General features: G+C 38.8%; 1 protein-coding gene across 3 annotated transcripts in view; it reads right to left on the bottom strand.

Moving 5' to 3' along the window:
* The window catches only part of LMF1 (lipase maturation factor 1), a 915,352-nt gene that overhangs the window by 54,674 nt on the left and 839,997 nt on the right, over positions 1-20,681 (bottom strand). For all 3 annotated transcript variants that reach the window (XM_007499282.3, XM_001373637.4, XM_056805702.1), the window contains exons 8-9: positions 16,117-16,270; positions 8,846-9,029 (exon numbers count right to left, since the gene is read on the bottom strand). In XM_007499282.3, the coding sequence (XP_007499344.1) occupies positions 8,846-9,029; positions 16,117-16,270 (338 nt within the window). The remainder of the gene's footprint in view (positions 1-8,845; positions 9,030-16,116; positions 16,271-20,681) is intronic.

The raw sequence follows: 20,681 nt of genomic DNA, 5'->3' as shown, positions 1-20,681 counted from the left end.
CAGATGTCAAACGGATCTTGCTAAAGAATTCTAACCATGACTTTCTCTGCTCAATCAATTCTTAGTACTTAAAGGATCAAAGACCATTGCTTAGCTTTTAAAGCTTTTCACAATCTGACCCCTTCTTGCCTTTCCAGTCTACTTATAGAGACTGCCTTCTTCAGCTCTTACATTTGGCCTTCCTGACTTCTATGCCATTCCTAGAACACTCCATCCTAACTCTGTTCTATGCCTTTGCACAAGCTGTCATCCATACCTAGAATGCTTTCCCTTCTCACCTTGGCTTCTTAAAACCCTGGGCTTCCTTCAAAACTTATCTCAAATGGCAATCTCTGCAGGAAGCTTTTTCCTGATCTTCCCCTTTCTTAGGGGTCATCCCAGCTTCATGCAGCTGGAGCTTTTTCCTCTTAGCTTACTTTTCATTTACTCTGTATATATCATATATTGTCATGCAATTATTTGCTGTCTTCCAGATTAGAATGTAAGCTCCTTAAGGGTAGGGACTGTTTTGGCCTTTCTTTATATCACCAGCACTTAGTACACTGCCTGTTGCTTCATTAATAGACTCAAAACTAAACAGTCTTGATATTTCATTCATTATGTTAATACCAAGTTATGCTCCTTTTATTTAAAATCATTCAGTGACAGAAATTTTATAATAATAATGTATTATTATTAGGACATATGATAATAATAAAGCACTTATTATAGATCTATTATATGTACTTCAAGAGGAATAGTACATAGAGTCCTAGCCTTGGAGTAAGGAAGACATAGGCTACTCAAGTTCTGCTTCTGACCCATACTAGCTTGTACAAATAACTTAACCTCTTAGTGATTCAGGTAACTTCCTATGCTTATAAATTGCTGATTTGCATTGGTAGAAGGAGTTTTCTTACCAGGAGTTCTTTATACCAATGAAATCACAGTTCTAGATATTTCTTTTCCCCAATTCTACTCTACCAGGTTTTGGGGGAGATGAAAATAATTTAAGACATGGTTCCTAATTTTTTTGAGTTTGCTTTCCTTTCTCTAGATTAAACATCTCTAGTTTCTTCAATTCATCAATTCCTATCACACACACACGGGCAACAAAAACAAAAACCTCCTAAAGTTTAGGCTGAATTAATTGGGATATATGGGCAAAATGAGGTGAGTCATACTGTGTAATCCGTCTATTCAGAGTTTTAAATTCCCTTTGTAAACCTTAAAATTTCACAGACTTATGAATGTTAAAAATTTTACTCCACATTGAGGAATTCTCCAATTCCCTACTTGAAATAATTCCCTACCAGATAGTAAGAACTCTACTTGAATGTGAAAACTCCTTGCTATGGGAGGACCTCTATTCCACCCATACTTAAGAATGCTTTAGGGCAGAAAACTCTTTGCTAAACAATGAAAGTACTTGAAAACCATACTTATAAAGGAAAGGAGTTCTTTGAGCCATGCCTATTTTTGGAATTGATACAATGGGATGCTAAGTGCCTATAAAGGTGGGGCAACTTGTAAACTACTTAGACCTAAAAGGTGAAAACTTACTCAGAGGTTTTCTCTTAATGAAATTAGTCGACAGAGCAGCATTTTTTTTCTGACTTACTAAAGAGATTAATCTACTCAGCTGTGAATTCAAAATGGGCTGTCTTTTGGAAAACATCTACAGTGATTGGTAGATGGAAGAACTTAGGGGAGGTGACATAGGAGATTTTTCCCTTAAAAATAACAGCTCAGAGAAGAGCTGAAGGTCATTCTGAAACATTCAGATTGAGGAAGAATTCATTCTGAAAAATTCAGATGGAGGAGGGAGCTGGTGAAAGCAGCTGAGATGATGCTGGCCTGGTGTCACTAGAATCCTTGCTTAGGCAGACCTTGTGGTGAGTGTTAAAAGACTGACAGACTGATCTCTCTCTCTTAAGACTCAGGTCTAGGCCATGTTGGCTTAAGGCCCTTCATACTTATTTCCTTTTTCTCTCTTTCTCTCTTTTCTTTAATTCCACATTTGTATTAATTAAAATCTCTATAAAACCCAGTTGATTTGGGTATTTGAATAATTGGGAATATTTCCCTGGCGACCACCTTATATTTGATTTAAAACCCAAGACACTGTAGTGAAACATATTTTCTGTGGTCAAATTTATTCACCCTCTCTTATATCTATCACAATTTATATCTTCCACCATTTTAACTCACTACAGTTTATGGGCTTCACTATTTTAAATCTCACACCTTCCTATCTTGGACATCCTTTAATGGATATGCTCCCACCACTGGTATAATATTATAGATTTGGCCTAACAAGGCCAAAGTACATTGGGACTATCCTGGACCTTAAATTCTACTGATGTAATTCAATAGAGTAAATAGTTGTTAACTTCCTCTTACATGTGCTAGCACAAGGTTATAAATGTTTCAGAATGGTTAAAACTTTGACAAAATAGAATTTCAAATGGAAGCTTTAGTTACTTATGTTTTTATGAGAAAAAATAGCCTGGGGTATTAAAAATAGGTAAAGGATGAATAGGTTTTCAACACAATAACTTTTTATTGCTACTAAATAATTACTGATTAACTCTACTGTAACAATCACTATAGCATATACAATGATGAAAACTCAGAAGTGATGATCAAAACTCAGAAGTGATGATCATGCTTAACATTGCTTCACAGTGCCCTCTGTCATATATGACTTCTCTTCCCATTTTTAGTTAACAATTATTTTTTAAAAATAATATTTTATTTTCCCCAATTTTTAACATTTGTTTCTAATTCTGAGTTCCAAATTTTCTCCCTCTATCCTTCTTCCTTCTTTGAGATTGTAAGTAATCTGATATAGATTTTATACATGTAATCATGTAAAACATTTTTCCATATTAATCATTTTTGTGGAAGAGATCTTGACAAAAAAGAAGAAAAAGAAAAAGAAAGTGAAATACAGTCTGCGTTCAAACTCCATCAGTTCTTTGGAGAAGGATGGTATTTTTTATGGTGAGTCTTTGGGGCTGTCTTGGATTACTGTATTGCTGAGAATAGTTAGGCCATTCATAGTTGTTCATCATACAATATTGTTACCTGTACAGGGTTCTTCTGGTGCTGCTCACTCTGCTTTGGTCCATTGCAGCAAATGTAATTTTTTAAACAGCAAGAACTTTCTCTGTTGTTAGATTAGTAGGTCAATAATATTGAGTGTAGAAGCTGGGTGGCTAGAGAATTCTCAGAGTTCTTAGTTATAGTGGCTGAAGCTCAGTTTTGACCCAGACTTCCTCCGTTCCAGTCAAAGAACAACTCTTGTGGTCATAGGGAGTAAGAGTAAGTACCTGAGGAAATTTGTTTTGTGTGATTTCAAATTTGTAATGACATTTGTATTTCTTGTTTTTTCAATGTGAAAGGGTTGGGGAAATGTGAGGATTTGAAACTGAAAATAAAGTTGAATTTTTTTTTTAAGAGTAAGTACAGAGCAGTATTTAGGATACACTTTTGTTTGGCTTACACATTCTTATCCAAATATGGATAGAGTTAGTTGAAGCAAGTTTTAAGACATTACTTGTAAGTAAGGGCTATAGGACTGCCTCCTGCAGCTATACATGATTAACTGTCTAGTGATTAACTGAACAAACATTTACCAAGTACTTGTAACATGCAAGACAATGTAAAAAAGATTAAAAGAAATAAAGAGCAGAAGCTAATACTGGGCAAAATCCACAACTAATTTATAGAAAATTCCAGAAATAAAGATGTCATGCAAAGTAGAATATGGCAAAGGTTAAGGAGAGATCTAGGTAAAATTTTACAAGAAAGTTTCAGGTGGGATCATTAGATAAATATTGTTCATTGGACACTATGCTTCTGTAAATGCAGCCCAGGGTCAAAGCAGTCTTTGGGAAGTACTCCTTTCACATTACTGACTCATTGAACTTCTAGTCCACTAGAATCCATGCCTTTTACACATAACTGCTTCTAGTCTTATCTTCCTCATGTTCGACCTATATAGTTGATTTTTAAACTTAAATATAGAATTTTACATCAATTCTTATTATGTTTGTATTAGACTTGGCTCATCTTTCTATTCTAATGAGGTCATAGTCCTGTTATCAATAATATGCCTGCCATCTCTACAACTGCTTCTGGCCTTTGACATTTTAGTCAAGTAATTGCTAAAACTGTTGGAGAGCCCAAGACAGAGCCCTGAGACACTCCCTTAGAAAGTGCACTCTAAGTTGATGTCAATCCGTTAATCCTTTCTTTAGGTATGAACATTCATCCAAAGTTTCACGTTCACTGCTGGAAAACTTAATGTTTTTGTAAAAATCTTTATTTGAAAACCTATTCTTTTCCTGTGTGTGTGTGTGTGTGTGTGTGTGTGTGTGTGTGTGTGTGTGTGTGTGCGCGCGTGCATTGTGAGATGTTGATGCCACCTCAGTGGTCAGGTCTCACACAAATTAGGACACTGAATTTAAATGCCAAATTTGGCTCTATCAAGTGACATTATAAAGGCTTAATCATTAACTCCACATGCACAGTGATATAACGTGTCATCTAAAAAAAAATCCTCCAAATGACAGTGTTAAGACAGATGGTCCCCAATGTGAGCAGAAGTGTCTTCATCCATCTGTTGATTCTGCCTATGAGATTTAGAATTCTGAATGTCAGATAATAACAATTATAGCTTACATTTCTATTAACTTTTGAGGTTGACAGAGCTTTCACATGCATATTCTATTCTAATTCTCACAATCACCTTGATTAGTTGAGAGTACAAATAACATTTTTATATTATAGGTGAGGAAATGGATACTTTTGGAGAGTAAGAGACTTGCCCAGTGTTCAGTAGCAGAAGTAGGAATTACTTCTGGACCCTCTGACTCCTACTCTAGTGCTGAGGTGAGACATTCATTCAGAAAACATTAAATAATTTTGAGAGCTGTGCTGTAAGTAGTCCCACAAATTCATGACGTCTCTTTAGATGTGGCAGGGTCAGTGGGAATCTTATTATGGCATTTGTTTGGGCTCCATTGTAAGTCAGAGGCAAAGTATCGTAAATGCTTGAGTCTTTGTATTAAGTTTTTCTGCATTTAAATCTCATGAACTAGGCCAACAAATTGGACTCTATATCTCCCAAAGCAACTGCATTTCAGAGCAATTTCAGGTTTCATGGTGTGGGTCATATGCAATTGCAAGGCAAGTTCATCCCTCTGCATGTCCTTGGTGCCCTATTCACAAGCTCTCACATTGGTGAAGACTTAGTAGAGACATCTGATTGGCATTAGTCCAAATGTAGCTCAAAACTCCTTAGCTCAAGCGATCCCCCAGCCTCAGCCTGTCCAGTAGCAGGGATTACCAGCATGTGCCACTATGCCACTCTTAGTTGCTTAACTGCTCTGAACTTAGTTTTCAAATCTGTGAAATGGGGAATAATAATTCTCAAACTGCCTCTTGAAATTTTTATGAAGAAAGTCTTTATAAATTTTAAAATGGTATATGAGTGTATTGCCATTATTATTGTTAATTATGTTAATTATTATGTTATGTTATATTATTATGTTATAACATTATATAACATTATATTATAATGTTAATAATAAAGTTAATAACTTAATAATATCCTTTTCAAAGTGGTTATCAAGGGAATTAATGAAAATATAAAGGAAAGTGGCTTAGTCATACCACATTTCAAATAGGTAATCATCAAAACAATCTGGTCCTGACTAAGAAAACTGGAAAACAATATAGTAGAAACTAGGTATAGACACTCTGTCTCACATTGTATACCAAGATAAGATCCAAATGGGTACATGATTTAGGCATAAAGGGTGCTACCATAAGCAAATCAGGTGACCATTGCAATAGTTTACCTGTTATATATAATAGATAAGGGAAAAATTTATACCAAACAGGAGCTAGAGAACATTACAAGGTATGAAATGGGTATTTTTATTATAAATAAAATAAATATTTTGTAAGACTACAAGAAAAAAAGAAAACTGGGGAAAATTTTTTGTGTTAAGTGTCTCTGACAAAGGCTTCATTTCTCAAATATATAGAGAACTGAATCGAATTTATAAGAATACAAGTCATTCCCCAACTGATAAATGGTCAAAGAATATGAACAGGCAGTTTTCAGATGAAGAAATCAAAGTTATTTATAGTCATAGGAAAAAATAGTGATTTCACTATTGATTGAAGAAATGCAAATGAAAACAACTCTGAGGTCCTACCTTACACCTATCATATTGACTAATCTGACAGAAAAGGTAAATGGCAAATTTTGGAGGGGATGTGGGAAAACTGAGAAACTAATGCACTTTGGGTAGAGTTGTGAACTGATCCAACCATTCTGGAGAACTCTGTATAACTATAACCAAAGGGCTATAAAATCGTGCGTTATCCTTCGATCTAGAATTACTATTACTAGGTCTGTATTCCAAAAATAAAGAAAAAAAGGGGGAAGGACCTCTTTGTACAAAAATACAGGAGGTCTTTTTGTGTAGCAAGAAATTGGGAACTGAGGGGATACTCATCAGTTGGGGAATGGATGAACAAGTTGTGATATATGATTATTGTGGAATATTATTATGCTATAAGAAACAAATGAGCAGAATGTTTTAAGAAAAACCTGGACTTACAAGAACTGATGCAGAGTGAAGTGAGCAGAACCAGGAGAAAATTGTGCCTAGAAACAGCAATAATATATGATGAACAACTATGAATGACTTAGCTATTCTCAGCAACACAATGAGCCAAGACAATCCCAAAGGGCTCACGATGAAAAATGCTCTCTGCTTCCAGAGAAAGAACTGATGGTGTCTGATTGTAAATTAAAGCATACCACTTTGTTTTCTTCATGGTTTAAAAAAAAAATCTGTCTTCCACAACTTGACAAATAAGGAAATTTGTTTTACATGATAGCACATGTATAACAAATAGCAAATTGTTTACTGTCTCAGGGAGGAAGGAGGAGAGTAGAGGGAGGAAGAGAATTTGGAACTCAAAATGTTATAAAGTAAATGCCAAAAATTATTCTTACTGGCAATTGGAGAAAAAATAAAGCATTATTGAAGATAAAAAATTCTCTTTATATGACCCCCAAAAAGTTGATATATTCAGTAAAAGTACTAATAGCTAAATGATAGACATCAACATGAGAGCCCTTTATTGCTAAAAAAAAAAATCTACTTTAGATTAATTACATTAATTATACTATATTATACAAGTTCAGGAATAAAAACAGTGATATTGCACTACAGCACTCCCTGGTCATATATAACAGAAAAAATGGAAGGGCTAAACAACCTGGACCTATTCCTAGCTTATAAAACTAGACCACCTATGTTTTATTTTCCATGACAAGTTTTTAAACTGTAACTAAACCTCCTGTATATTAATATAGGAGGTATGAGTATTATGAAGTGTGTATTAATGCATTTTAATAAGGTGATAAAGTAGAAATGTCTGAATTAGGAGAAAACATATTCCACCATATATTTGACTGTAATAGAAATGTTGGTTATTGTCATGGTATTATTTTTGCAAAGGAAGATCAGAGAATCAAAGAACCTCAAAGCCCTTAGATGTCTAGTCCAAACTTATCATTTTACTATTGAGGAAAAGAGAAGCTGAAAGAAATTAAGTTTCTTTCCTAAGGGCACAGAGGTGATAGGTAGCAGATATAGAATTTGACCCCAGGCCTTCTGACTCAAAATCCAATTCTACTAGGCTGTCTGCTTCTCAAGTTTAAGGTGATGGCAGGTGTGAATAAAGGGAGAGAATTTCAATTTAGGGCCAAGCGTCTCCCGCTTTTGCTTCACATTTCACCAAAGCTATCTTCTTGCCTTCTACTTTGATCCTACACCATTCCAGCCACTGAATCACCAGAAACCTTGTGCCTTCAAGTCCATGCTGTCTTTTTAAAAATGTTATTTTTTCAATTACACGTAGAAACAATTTTCGACAATTGATTTTTGAAATTTTAAAATTCAGATTCTCTCCATCTCTACCCCCACCCCCAGGTGGTGAATAGTCTGATATAGGTTATACCCATTCCTTCATGTAATACATATTTCCATATTGCTCATGTCATGATAGAAGACACATATCACAATAGAACAGACATCTCGTGACATGCTGTCTTGATAGTATGTCACACACTTCATGATATATCTACTTGGCCACCTCCTTGGGAAACGGAAGAAAATAAGGGTAATAAGCCTTTCTTATGTGCACCATGCTAAACTCATTTTTAAAAAATAAATATTACCTTCTTTGGGCCTCACAAGAAACTTGGGAGGCTGGTGCTTTTATTATACCCATTTTATAGTTGAGGAAACTGAACAGACAGAAGTTAATTGACTTGCCCAGGGTCTCACAACTAGTAAGTATGTGAAAATGGATTTGAATCCAGGTCTTCCTGACTCCAGGTCCAGTGTTCTTATCCTTGTACCATTGGCCTTGTGGTCATGCACGTCTTCCTCCCCACGTCTTTTGGCACACTTCCCCTCTCCTGCTCACCCATTTTCTAGCTCTGGAATGATAACCAAACCAGTATTATCATTGCGACCAGAAAGGACATATCCATCAACTTCCCTATGACTATTATTGCTGTGACTTCCCAAATCAAAGCCTATCTCCTTTGTCTGCCATTCCTGCAATAAGCTGTGTTTCCCCTACAAGATTATAAGCTCCCTGACGACAGGGTCTATCTTGCGTTTGTATTGGTGTCCCAAGAAAGTCACCTAGTAGGTGCTCAATACATTTTTTTCATTCACTCATGCTGGGAAGACTAAAGGGTCTTTTATGTGTCACTGGATTCGTTCTTCGGGATAACCCACTGCTTTTGCCTGCCACACCTTACCTGGAAAGCAGCGAACCACATGAGCCAATCCAGCCGGTAGTGGTACGGAGAGATCAGGCACGGCCTCCGCTTCAGGTCGCCCGGCTTACATTTGAACTCGTACTCCTCCCACACTGCACTCGAGTCATTGGCCAAGAGGCTGGAAGTGCCCTGGATGATGACCTCAGTCCTCTCTTTGGTGATGCTGGGGGAAAGAGAGCAGAAAGTTAGGGCAGGCCGCAAGGCAGCGATTCCTTTCGCTACCGCTGGGGGGCTCGAGTCCCTTGGCTTTTCTCAGGAAGCTTCCTTTGGCTTTGGAGAAAGGCTTTTTGGCAGAGCGCAGGGTCTTGGCATCTTGCTAGACTGGGCCTCGGCAGCTCACTGTCCTTTGGACTGGTGTCCTCAGTTATTCCATTTTCTCTCCCTTCCCCAAAGCGAACCGAACCGGTCATTGAGGTTCAGCCTGTTTTCTTGTATTATACGCATTTCAATGTGGGCCAGGATTCGAATTCATAGCTACGCGTGCTGTCTAGTGCTCTTTTCCTGTTCCCTTCTCCTTTTTACTCGGCCTCTGATCCAAGGCAAACGCCCCTGTTATCATCCTGAGCTACCTTCCATCTCCACACGGGGATCTCCAGCAAGCCCAATGGCGCCAGCCCAATGGCTGGACCAGGAATATTCATTCATCCTCGCCGCCGCTCGCTTTTTTCTTGAACTACCTACAGAGAGCCACCAGACCGCCAGGGGGCCCCTGGGAGTGGCGCCATACGGGGGCATCCGGAGGCGTGGGCCGCTGGGCTCTCCTCGCCTCCGGGTTCGGAGCTCCAGTCCCAGCGCGGTACCCCCTAGGGCTCCGTGCCCCTCGGCCCCCTTTGCGGGAGCCCTACCTTCCCGAGACATTTGCCTCACGGCTCTCTCTTCTCTGCGGGCTAGTCTATAAAGCACTTCCCTCGTGAGGACCCCGGGAGCAGGCAGTAGCGGAACGAGCGCCTTCCATTTCCCAGGGGAGGACGCCGAGGCTCAGGGTGGGGGAGGGACTTGTTTCAGGTCGGGCAGTGAGGTAAGGGGCAAAGGCAAGCGGTCCAAAGGCCGCCACCCCATTTTTATCAGTAATGCTCTTCTGGTCTTACTTAAAAGGGAACTCTGAGCGCAGCCCCCACCCTGTGACCAAGGGAGAATCACGTTCACCCATTCTGTGCCAGGGGAAAGGAAGGCTTTGGGAATTTGGACAGCTTTCCCAAGACAGGCCCGGAACCTCTGCTCCATGAGCCCAATGCTGCATCCAGAGCGAGCCTGGGGAAGCTCCACGAGGTCGCGGCTGGACAGGATCCCTCGGCTCCAGTCACTGCTGCTTCCGCCTCCACGGGAAAGGGACAACGTCTCAGCCTCTACCAGAGGCAACAGAAGTTACTTTTTTCAGATATTTGACAGCATTTGGGCATTAAGATTGTTTCTGATTCTTTATAGTTACAAATTGGGATGCTATCTCTATCAAAAGGCAGCACAGTGTAGGTAGGAAGAATACTGGAATGAGAGTTCAGGGTTCTGGGTTCAAATTCTCACTCTGACCCTTATAAGATTTGTGACCATGGGCAAGTCACCCAACCTAAGACTCAGTTTTCCCATATTTAAAATGGGGGTAAATAATCCCCACAGCCAAGTTATTATAAAGGAAAGGCCTTGTAAATATTTGCATCACTGACTTCTCGCTATCTTTCCTATATGGTACTGCTGAGGGGAACAACCTCTAGAATTCTCCACACTGGGGCAGGTAGTTACTATGGTAACCAGACCGTCTTGGTCCTGGGGGTGTCCCTCGGCATCAGGACTCTTTTGCAAGTTACACCGTCTATATGAAAAACAAAATGGTGTGCCTAGTAGGTGCCAGGAATGCATTTAGTCCATAGCAGGTACACAAGAAACACTCGATGGTTGCCCCATTGTAACTGAGACAAGCAGAGCAGAACAGTGGCCCCATCAGCAGGATGGAAGGCTGGAAGGTTCCCCCTCATTTCTTATTCTTTCTGTCTTTGAACCAACGGGGTGTAGTTCTATTGTGGTATAATGAAGGCCACACACACACACACACACACACACACACACACAGTTACTGACTGGTTGTCTGTTCTAGTGTCTGGCCTCCAGTCAGCTGAGAAAATCCCAGACACAGCGCTTAAAGAACACCCATTAATAGCTGACTCACGGGGCCCCATTAACAGCTGTCTGAAGGCATCCAAGCATGGCACCATTCTGGCTGAGAAATGGGTCTTACAAAGCCATTGCTCAGCAGCAGTTGGAGGTGGGAGTAGAAGTCATAAGGGGTTGTTAGGAGAGGAGGAGGGAGGGCTGTGCCAAGGAAAGCAGAAAGGAAAAACAAAACCATTGCACCTAATTGGAAGTTACAGAGCGGGTCAGAAGACAAGCCCCTCAGTAGGCCCCATCTATGTTCTCAGGATGCCGCACGGCAAACACACATGTTCCACCCGTGCATGTGACTTGCATGTCAGGTATTCATTGTACACTTAGTAACTGCCTTCTGTTTGCAACGGTGTACTAAGTGCTGGGGAGCTATAAAGATAAATCAGATGTGGTCCCCTGCCTGCAAGGGAAATAGGAAACAAATATATAATATAACAAGAAATCGTTGTATAATTTAATTGTAGCCTAGAATAGGATAAAGAGTGTACAGGGTTCAGTGTATTATCTGAAGTTTGAGGAAAGACAAATTGCTTTTGCCTGGTGGGATCTGGGAATGTTTTATGGTACAGGTGGAATTTGACGTAGACCTTGAACGGAAACATACAGAGTTTGGGGCAAGGGGTCTGGGAGATGGCAAGGATTCCAGTTTGCTTGGAGCAGAGAGTCCATGGGAAAGAGTAGGGGGAAATCTGGGTTGGAGACCACTGGAAAAGGGCCACTGGATACTTATTTGCAGACATGGCTTGAGTGACAAAATTAGATACCTTGATGCATGCAATTAAAGTAACAGACTAGAATTTAGAACACACACACACACACACACACACACACAGTTATTTGGGATTTATATGCATCTTTTCTCGGGGAAGCTGGTGGGTGGCACAGTGGATAGAGTGCCAGGGCTGGAGTCAGGAAGACTCATCCTCTTGAGTTCAAATCTGACCTCAGACACTTAATAGCTGTGTGATTTTGAGTGAGTCACTTATCCCTGCTTGCCTCTGTTTCCTCATCTGTAAAAGGAATTAGAGAAGGAAATTCCAAACAGATCACAAAGAACCAGACAAGACTGAAAAATGACTAAACAAAAAATATATTTTTTCCATCTTGTCATCCTTTCTCCATTTTCCTTTTGTTTAGCAACTCAACACTTCCAGTAATGGAAGAGGACTTGCTTGATGGAGAGATAGAGCCTTTTGATCACCTCATCCTATAATAGTCACTTTCAGCAAACACATTTACAAAATTTGCATTTCACACATAAGAAGTCTTTATCAAATGAATGAATGAATAAGCGACTGCATGACTGAATTATACCCTTGTCTGAATTATGATCCCTGATGAGTAGCCCAATGGTTAGTGTACACAAGAGACAACAATTTCTCCTACCATGCCTTCCATGCCTTCTAAATTTCAGTTTTCACATCTTTGGATATTCAGAATGAGCCAGAATTCTTTTTATTGGTTGGCCTCAGGTGGGATTACAAACACATGATGTAAGTCTTTTAATATGCAAAATATATAAATATCTTAAAGTACTTTCCAATATGGGTTCAACCACTCTTCCCAGCCTCCTTGAATATTATTTCCGTTTGCTCATTCTGCCATCCAGCCAAACTGGCCTTCTTTCGGCCCTCAAACAGGATAATCCATCTTTTATCTCTCTGTCTTTGCAGCGACCATCGTACATGCCTTGAATTCACTCCCACCTTACCTGTAACTTAAGAGTCTCTTCCATTAACATGTACCTCAGACTCCATTTTCTATACGAAGCCTTTCCTGATTTCTTTAATGCTCTCTCTCTAGAATTACCTTCAGTAGCAGAATTTAAATTCATGTCCTATGATTACAAGTTTAGTTCTCTTCACTACAGCTCATTACCTTGAGCCTGCCTATTCAGCCAGCTCCAAACCACCTAACTATATGGTATCCCCTAGTACTGTGCACCTCTTCCTCTTTTCCACAAGAATAGAATGAGACATTATCAAATCTTTTGCCGACATCTAGGGAAACGATATCTACATCCCTTTTTTGATTTACCCGTCTAGGAACTCTTTTTAAAGCAAAAGCCAAATAAAAATGACCTGACCTGACTTGTCTTTGGTGACAGTATGCTGGCTTTTTGTGATCACTGCTTCCTTTTGTAGATGTCCATCAACTGTTGCCTTAATATCAAAGCATTCTAGAATTTCGCCACTAATGAAAGACAAACTTATGGATCTTATAGTTTTCAGAGTCAATCCTTTTTCATTTTGGGGGCGATCTAGATAACATTTTCTTTCATCCAACCCTTTGGTACCTTTGCTGTTTTCTACAAACTTTTAAAGATGACTGATATTGGCCCAGCCATCACACTGCTATTTTCTTTAGTATGCTAATATGATTATGTGGGCTGTAGAACTCTCACTCATCAAGGGTAGCTAGGTACTGTTTTTTTACTATCATTTCTTTATGTATTTTGGTTATCAATTCCCCATTAGATAGTTTTGTTCTGCCCTTTCAAGTCCAAAAGTCACTCTCTTTTTCAGAGAAAACAAACAAAATAAAATAAAATAATACCTTTTGTCCATTGTTAATTATTGTCTCATCCACTCTGAGCAATGTGATCTTTGATTCTCTCCAATTTTTCTACCCAACTTAGTTACACTGACCCATTAAAAAAGAAAATAAACTGAGATAATAATCATTAAAAAAATCTAGGATACATGCTTAACTATGTTTTCCTTCATGTCTCTATCATATATTCTAAGATGGAATGGTTATTTCTTGCCAAGGTTCCTTTCCATCTTTTTTTCTACCTTGGAAACCACATCTTCTTTGTTAGTTAAAATCATATCCTAGAGCTTAGCTGGATAGCTCAGTGGAGTGAGAGTTAGGCCTAGAGATGGGAGGTTCTAGGTTCAAATCTGACCTCAGACACTTCACAGCTGTGTGACCCTGGGCAAGTCACTTAACCCCCATTGCCTAGCCCTGACCACTCTTCTGCCTTGGAACCAATATATAGTATGGATTCTAAGACAGAAGGTAAGGGTTTAGAAAAATAAAATAAAATCATATTCAGGCTAGAATTTTCCCTTTGGGGGTCCTGTAATTTTTAAAAGCGGTAGTTATCATTAAGGCAAGTCAAGAAATTATTAGCTGTTCTGCTGTATGTGTGTGTGTGTGTGTGTGGGCAGGAATCTATGAGATATCTGGATCATTGAAACCTCATTCCTCCTTCTTCTACCCAACACATTCTATCATATCTCTGTGCCAGGCTTATCAACTGCTTCTGAAATATTTCCTTATTTATTTTCTCTGTCTAGATAGTCTGTCGTATACCTCAGTGACAAGGCTGTTCCTTATCTGCCTCTGTTTATCTAGATATTCTATGCCATGCTTCTTAGATTTCTTTACATGGGTATATTTTCTTAATAAACCATGCTATTTTGCCAGCTCCTCCCACAAGCCAGCTTTTGACTCCCCTATTTCTGCTGAATTAGATGTCCTCCAGAGCCAAAATAATGTCTTAGTAATATGTATGAGGTAAATTTTGCTTCTTTATCTACTAGGATATATAATTCACTATTGCTCATTACTCTTTGTGCATCTGTGACAGGGATCTGAGGCAGGTGGTTAGTTACAGGCTCCTTTCTTAGGACTGTCTCTCCTTTGAATTCTGGGTGTATCTAGGACTAAAGAATAGGTGACCTCTAAGGTGCCCCCTGGCATTCGAGGATGTTAATGGATTTTCGCCTAAGCCCAAGACAGCGTGCCTCTAGATTCAGAATCATAAGTAAATCATAAAGCTGGGTGGATTAGTGCAAGTCACAAGTACCTTGGCTTCAGCTCCTTACAGGGCCAGCAAGTTGCCAAACCAAGTCATAGCAATTCTCCCTGATTTCCCCTTTGAAATAGAGGCTTTTAGGGAATCACTAATTATTGCCATTATTATTATTATAATATTCTGAAAGTACATTTAGAGTTATGGGGATCCAAGTAAGGAAGAGAGCAGCACTGATTATACGAGCATTTCCATATTTCTCATCTCTGTTTCTCTTGGAAGAATGCAGGCTTATAGATATTTGAGGGTGGTATGGGGTTAGGAGATGCATTCTCTTTGCAGGTCTTCAAAAAAAGAGGATTTATAACAAATGATCAAACCTCTGTTCTTGAATGCAATTATTTGTTTAAGCACAGAATTTTCCATGGCTGATAAGAATTTAGTGGTCTTATGGGTCCAGATTTGAATCCAAGTCACTCTAAAGCTAATGTTCTTTCTACTATATTTCAGCAATGCCACATATCTTCATTTAACCCTACATATTTTCCCCTGAGATGTCCAGAGAGTACCACGTGGACACCAGATCCTTGATTGGTCTATGTTGCTGAAATCTGTAAGAGGTTAGAAAGAAATTTCTCACAAGTTCTAGTCTTTTAGTCACTACCCCATGGCCTAAAACATTTGAGTATAGCTACGTATGTAGGCTTCTAGTTAGGTCCTTTACATTTTCAATTGTATAAGTTACTTTTTTTTAATAGAGCCATCATAGTATAGCTGGATAGAGTTCTGGACTTGGAGTTAGGAAGTTGTGAGTTCAGATTCTGCTTCTGCTAGAAAACTCCAGTTAAGCCACTTAGACTCTTCATGCCTCAGGATGTATCTATTATGTGAGATGAGCTAGACTCTGAATTAGTGGAAAAAAAAACCTGTCATACTGAGAGATCCATAGACCATTCCCAGGTATCTACCCCATTGTGGGCACTCAGAAAGGTGGATTCCTTGAATAGTTCTTGGAAAACAGATGGAAAAGGGGGAATTAAGGGGCTCAGTAGATATTAAGGCCAAGAGATGGGAGGTCCTGGGTTCAAATATGACCTGAGATACTTCCTAGCTGTGTGGCTCTGGGCAAATCACTTAACCCCAACTGCCTAGCCCTTACTGTTCTTCTGCCTTGCTGATACTTAATATTGATTCTAAGAAAGCTAAGGTTTAAAGGAAAAAAAGAAAGAAAATGGATAGAAAAGAATGGAAGGAAAGAAAGAAAAGAATAATCAGAAAAAACCAGAATCAAAAGATAAATATGGATGAAAGACACCCTTTAAGAGAATCATACCTTCCAAATGCCCCGTAAGTGTTGACTATTCTGAGAGGATTGAATGAACTATTCATAACTTGGTTGGAATTAAGTAAATTCATAACCACAGGAATGCTCAGGTAGGCAACCAGGACACCTAAAGAGATGTTCACCAATCTTCGAACCAAACAACCTGAAAATAAAAGAAGAAGAAATGAGTTTCCATTTGGGGTAGTAGAGAAAACACTGAACCAAAAACACTGGAATGGAAATCTACAGACACGGGTTCAAGTTTTGGTTTCTCCATTTACTGGTAGTGTGACTTTGAGCAAAATACTTCACTTCCCTGAGTCTTCATCTTCTGTAAAATGAATATAATTGTATTTTATGTGGAAAGTACTTATAGAAACTAAAATTCTATGGAAATGTGCTCAGTTACTGTAGTTATTACCTCCAACTCTTTCAAGGCTAATTTATTTTCCAATTATCAGATTGCAAACAATGTGGTTCTCTTATTGACATATTCCACAAACAAGGAATAGCTTCTGGGCCTCTACTTTTTAAGTTGTTAGCCCAAATCAGCATGAATATTGCTAGTCTGTTACCTAATTTTCCCCAAGTTATCATTTTCCTCAAAAATTCAGCAAAGGGTTGGGGCAGCTAAGTGGTTCAATGAATTGAAAGCCAGGCCTAGAGATGGGAGGACCTGGTTTTAAATCTGTCTTCATACACTTCCTAGCTGTGTGATCCTGGGCAAATCACTTAACCTCCCTTGTCTAACCCTTCCCTCTTTTCTGCTTTGGAACCAATATAGTCCTGATTCTGAGACTAAAGATACGGGTTTTAAACAAATTAGGCAATGAGGCCAAACCAAATAATACATGTTTTAAAGATTTCAGGAAAAATAGCCTAGTGGGAAGTGGTATGTAAATATAATAGAATTTTACCATGGGATAAGAAATAACAAATATGAGGAATTCAGGGAAACATGGAAAGAAGAAACATGAACTGACACTGAGAGGGATATATGCGATGATATCAATAAATAAAAAATCACACGAAGGAAGTCAAACTCTGAATAATTATTATGACTATGGTTGGTCACATAGGGCAGGTAATGAAACATGCATTTTTCTTATTGGCAAAGAGTGGGGGTTCTACAGGGGCAGAATGTTATATATATATCGTGTTCAAGAATGGTCATTGTTTTACATGTATTTGCTTAACTATCTTTCATGGTTATAAGGAAGGCTCCATTGCTATAAGTATTGATAAATAATTATGATTAAATATAAGAAAAACAATAAGAAAACTTAAAAAAAAAGAAAACTATGTAGCAGTTAGGTGGCTCAGTGAATTGAGAGCCAGGCCTATGGACAGGAGGTCCTGGGTTCAAAGCTAGCCTCAGATGCTTCCTAGCTATGTGATCCTGGACAAGTCACTTAACCCCATTGCTTAGCCCTTAATGTTCTTCTGCCTTGGAACCAATACATGGTAGTGATTCTAAGACAGAAGGTAAGGATTAAAAAAAAAGAACAATAACCCAGTTGAGATCAAATGTTCTTTCAAAGATTTGATGACCTAGTTGAAAAAAAAAAAAACTCTATGTAATTGAAAGGGTAGGGTGGATTGAATAGATCAATCAAATCAGTCAAAGGACAATAAACATTTACATAGTGCCTACTACAGACCACACACTAAATAGTATCTCATTTAATCTTCACAACAACCCTGGAGGTTGGTGTTCTTTATTATAGCCATTTTGTAGTTGAGGAAATTGAGACAAATAAAGGTTAGATATTTGCCCAAAGTCATACAGCTGGTTGCAAATGTCCAAGGCCAGCTCTGAATTTAGGTCTTCCAATTCCAAGCCCAGCTGGTGGACAAGATAACATGCAGAAATGCCTTTATAAAATGATCCATCAACCCAACAAGCAAACACTTTAGATTAAGAAAGAATGGAGTGAGTTGGTCCGGAGAGTTCAGACTGGCTGAGGAAATTTAGTCATGGATGCCCTGTGGGTTACCTATAAAACAGAAGACTAAGTTATTTGAGCATCTGGCACAGACTGTCATTCTGGCGAGCAAATGGCAGATGAGAGAGTTTCAGTTAAACCTCAGGAATCACTTGGAGGAAGAAGAGAGCACGTTATTTTGAGCTTTAGTTTCTTTCCCCTCTCTACCTGGCTGGAGAAGACTCCAAGCTTCAAAAGATCTGGAGGATTTTACATTACCCATCTTCCCCTCAAAATTCCAGTATTGTCCTCCCTGAGATAGCCATGGCTCCTGGCACAGTCTGCTCTAGGAGCCAAGGAAAGACTGGGTGCAGAATCACAGCTTTCAGAGTTCAGAAAAGAGACCATGAATTTTGAAAATGGAGAAAAGGAATTTCAGGAACGGTGAGCTAAGCTACTCTCATGTCCTCACTAAGTTTTAGCCCACCTTCTCCTGGTCTTTCTATGTACTGATGGGAGAATCTGTTATTGACCTGGCCCATATGGAATATTTTGTAGCAGTTAAGCTACTTTAATTTGGTTGACTAAATTGATTTTCAGTTGATCATCAAAGCAGGAAATGCATAGCTCATGAGTTGTAGAGTAGTAGAAAGACAATCCCTCCAGCCTCTGAGGGTTACTCGGAGAGCCTTGAAAAGATATAGTAGCTGAGCTTTGGATTGTCACCTAAGATGAGGATGTGCTATAAAAGCTTAATCTCTCTCTTCACACATATCTGCATGATTGCATGTCCTCCAAACTGGCTTTTTTCATGTATCCTTTCAGATGACTTTACTATGGTTCTTCACTGCCAGGAAGACCAATTTCAAATTCCTTTTTCTGGAATCCAAAGCTCTCCCTAACGTGGTCTTAACCTATGCTTCAAACTTTAGCTTCCTTTTCTTACCAACACAAACAGTTGGTACCAACCAGGTCTTCTGGCTCTTTCATCTCTGATGCTCATTTATTCAAACCTTTTCTCTACTATTACCCTATGCAGCTGAATCTTCTCCATTCTGTTCTGTAGTTGGCTGAAACAAAGAGTTCAGCAGGGAAGATAAATGTCTTACACCTCAAGTATAAATTGAATACTTCAATGACTGACCACAACTCTAGACAACTGATTATGAAGCATGCTACACACCTCCTGACTGAGAGATGATGGACCCAAGGTGCAGGAAGAATAAGTATTTTGGACATGGTAGATATGTGGACTTGTTTTGTCTATGCTTACTTGTTACAAGTTTTCTATTCTCCCCTTTTAATTTTTGTTTGGATACTGAGATTTGGTACGGGGGATGGTTATTGATAATGTTGCCAAAAAAAGAAGAAAAAAATTTGAATCATATTAAAAGATGACTAGGAGGGAACATAATTGAATTTAGAGGGAAACAGACAAGCAAGACAGCTTCGACAGTAACATGTTGAATTTATTATATGAATCAAGAAGAAAAACAAGCTGTATGTAATATTCATGATTTCACACTTAATCCATTTTCTTTTCTACTTTGTATACGGAAATATTCTCTTTTTGAATTAAATTAAGAATAAAACAAATGAAAAAATGAAGCATGGGAAGGAAAAGTGTGGTTAAGTTATCAATATCATCAGCGGAAGGAAAGTTCTATAACTGTGAAGGGTGTGATACAGAAGTCAAAAATGACATCCTGCTTTAGTATTCAGAAAGAGGGAGATTATCGATCACTTGCTCTCTGTCCTGAAGAATCCTGTTTAGGCCCAAGTATGATGTTTTAGGAAGGGCACTGACAGGCTGGAGTGCACTCACTGGATGGTGACCAGGATAATGAGAGAATCTGAAACCATGCCCTGTGAGGATCTGTTGGAGGAACTGGAATGTTCAGCATAGAGAAGAGATAGCTTAGGTTAGGGGACTGGAGGGAGGACACGACAAAAGCAGGAATAGATTTATTTTGCTAACTCCAAAGGAAAAAACTAAGGCCTAAGGTTGGGAATTCTCTGTAGAGAGGCAGACTGTAGCACAACATAAAGAAAAATTTCATAAAAATTAGAAGTATTCAAGAATAAAATGGGATGTCTTTGGTGGTAGCAAGTTCTCTGTCAAGGAAAGTATTTAAGTGGCAGCTGAATGACCACTTGTCAAGGATGCTTTGGAGAGGATTTTTACTCCAACATGATATCTGAGGCCAAATCTACAATATTTAGCTTTTATGTACCTCAGTTTCCTAAACTGTAAAATGGGATAATAAAACATACTTCCCACCTCCTAGATTTGTGAGGAAAGTTTTGTAAAGGAAAAAGTGGTTTAGAAATGTTGTAGATTATTGTGGATGTATCTTATTTTCTACATTAGATGGCAAGTATCCTGAGGGCAGAGATTATTCTATGAGTTTTCTGTGTTACCTACAGTAGCCAGCATAAGGCCCACCATATGGCATGCTGTTTTGTGGATGAATTTTTAGTGTGATCATAGAGAGTTCTTAGGGGAGCCCTTGTACATGTAGACACTAAATATGATGCACAATAACTGACTTTTTAATATCGCTTTAAGGTTTACAAAGCATTTTCCTTACGATGACCTTGCGAAGTAGGGAGTGAAATATTATACCTGTTTTACAGATGAGGAAAGTG

The sequence above is a fragment of the Monodelphis domestica genome, chromosome 7 (genome assembly GCF_027887165.1).
Source record: "Monodelphis domestica isolate mMonDom1 chromosome 7, mMonDom1.pri, whole genome shotgun sequence".
Lineage (NCBI taxonomy): Eukaryota > Metazoa > Chordata > Mammalia > Didelphimorphia > Didelphidae > Monodelphis > Monodelphis domestica.
Note: the sequence above shows the minus strand (reverse complement) of the source record. Positions and strands in the feature narration are given on the sequence as shown.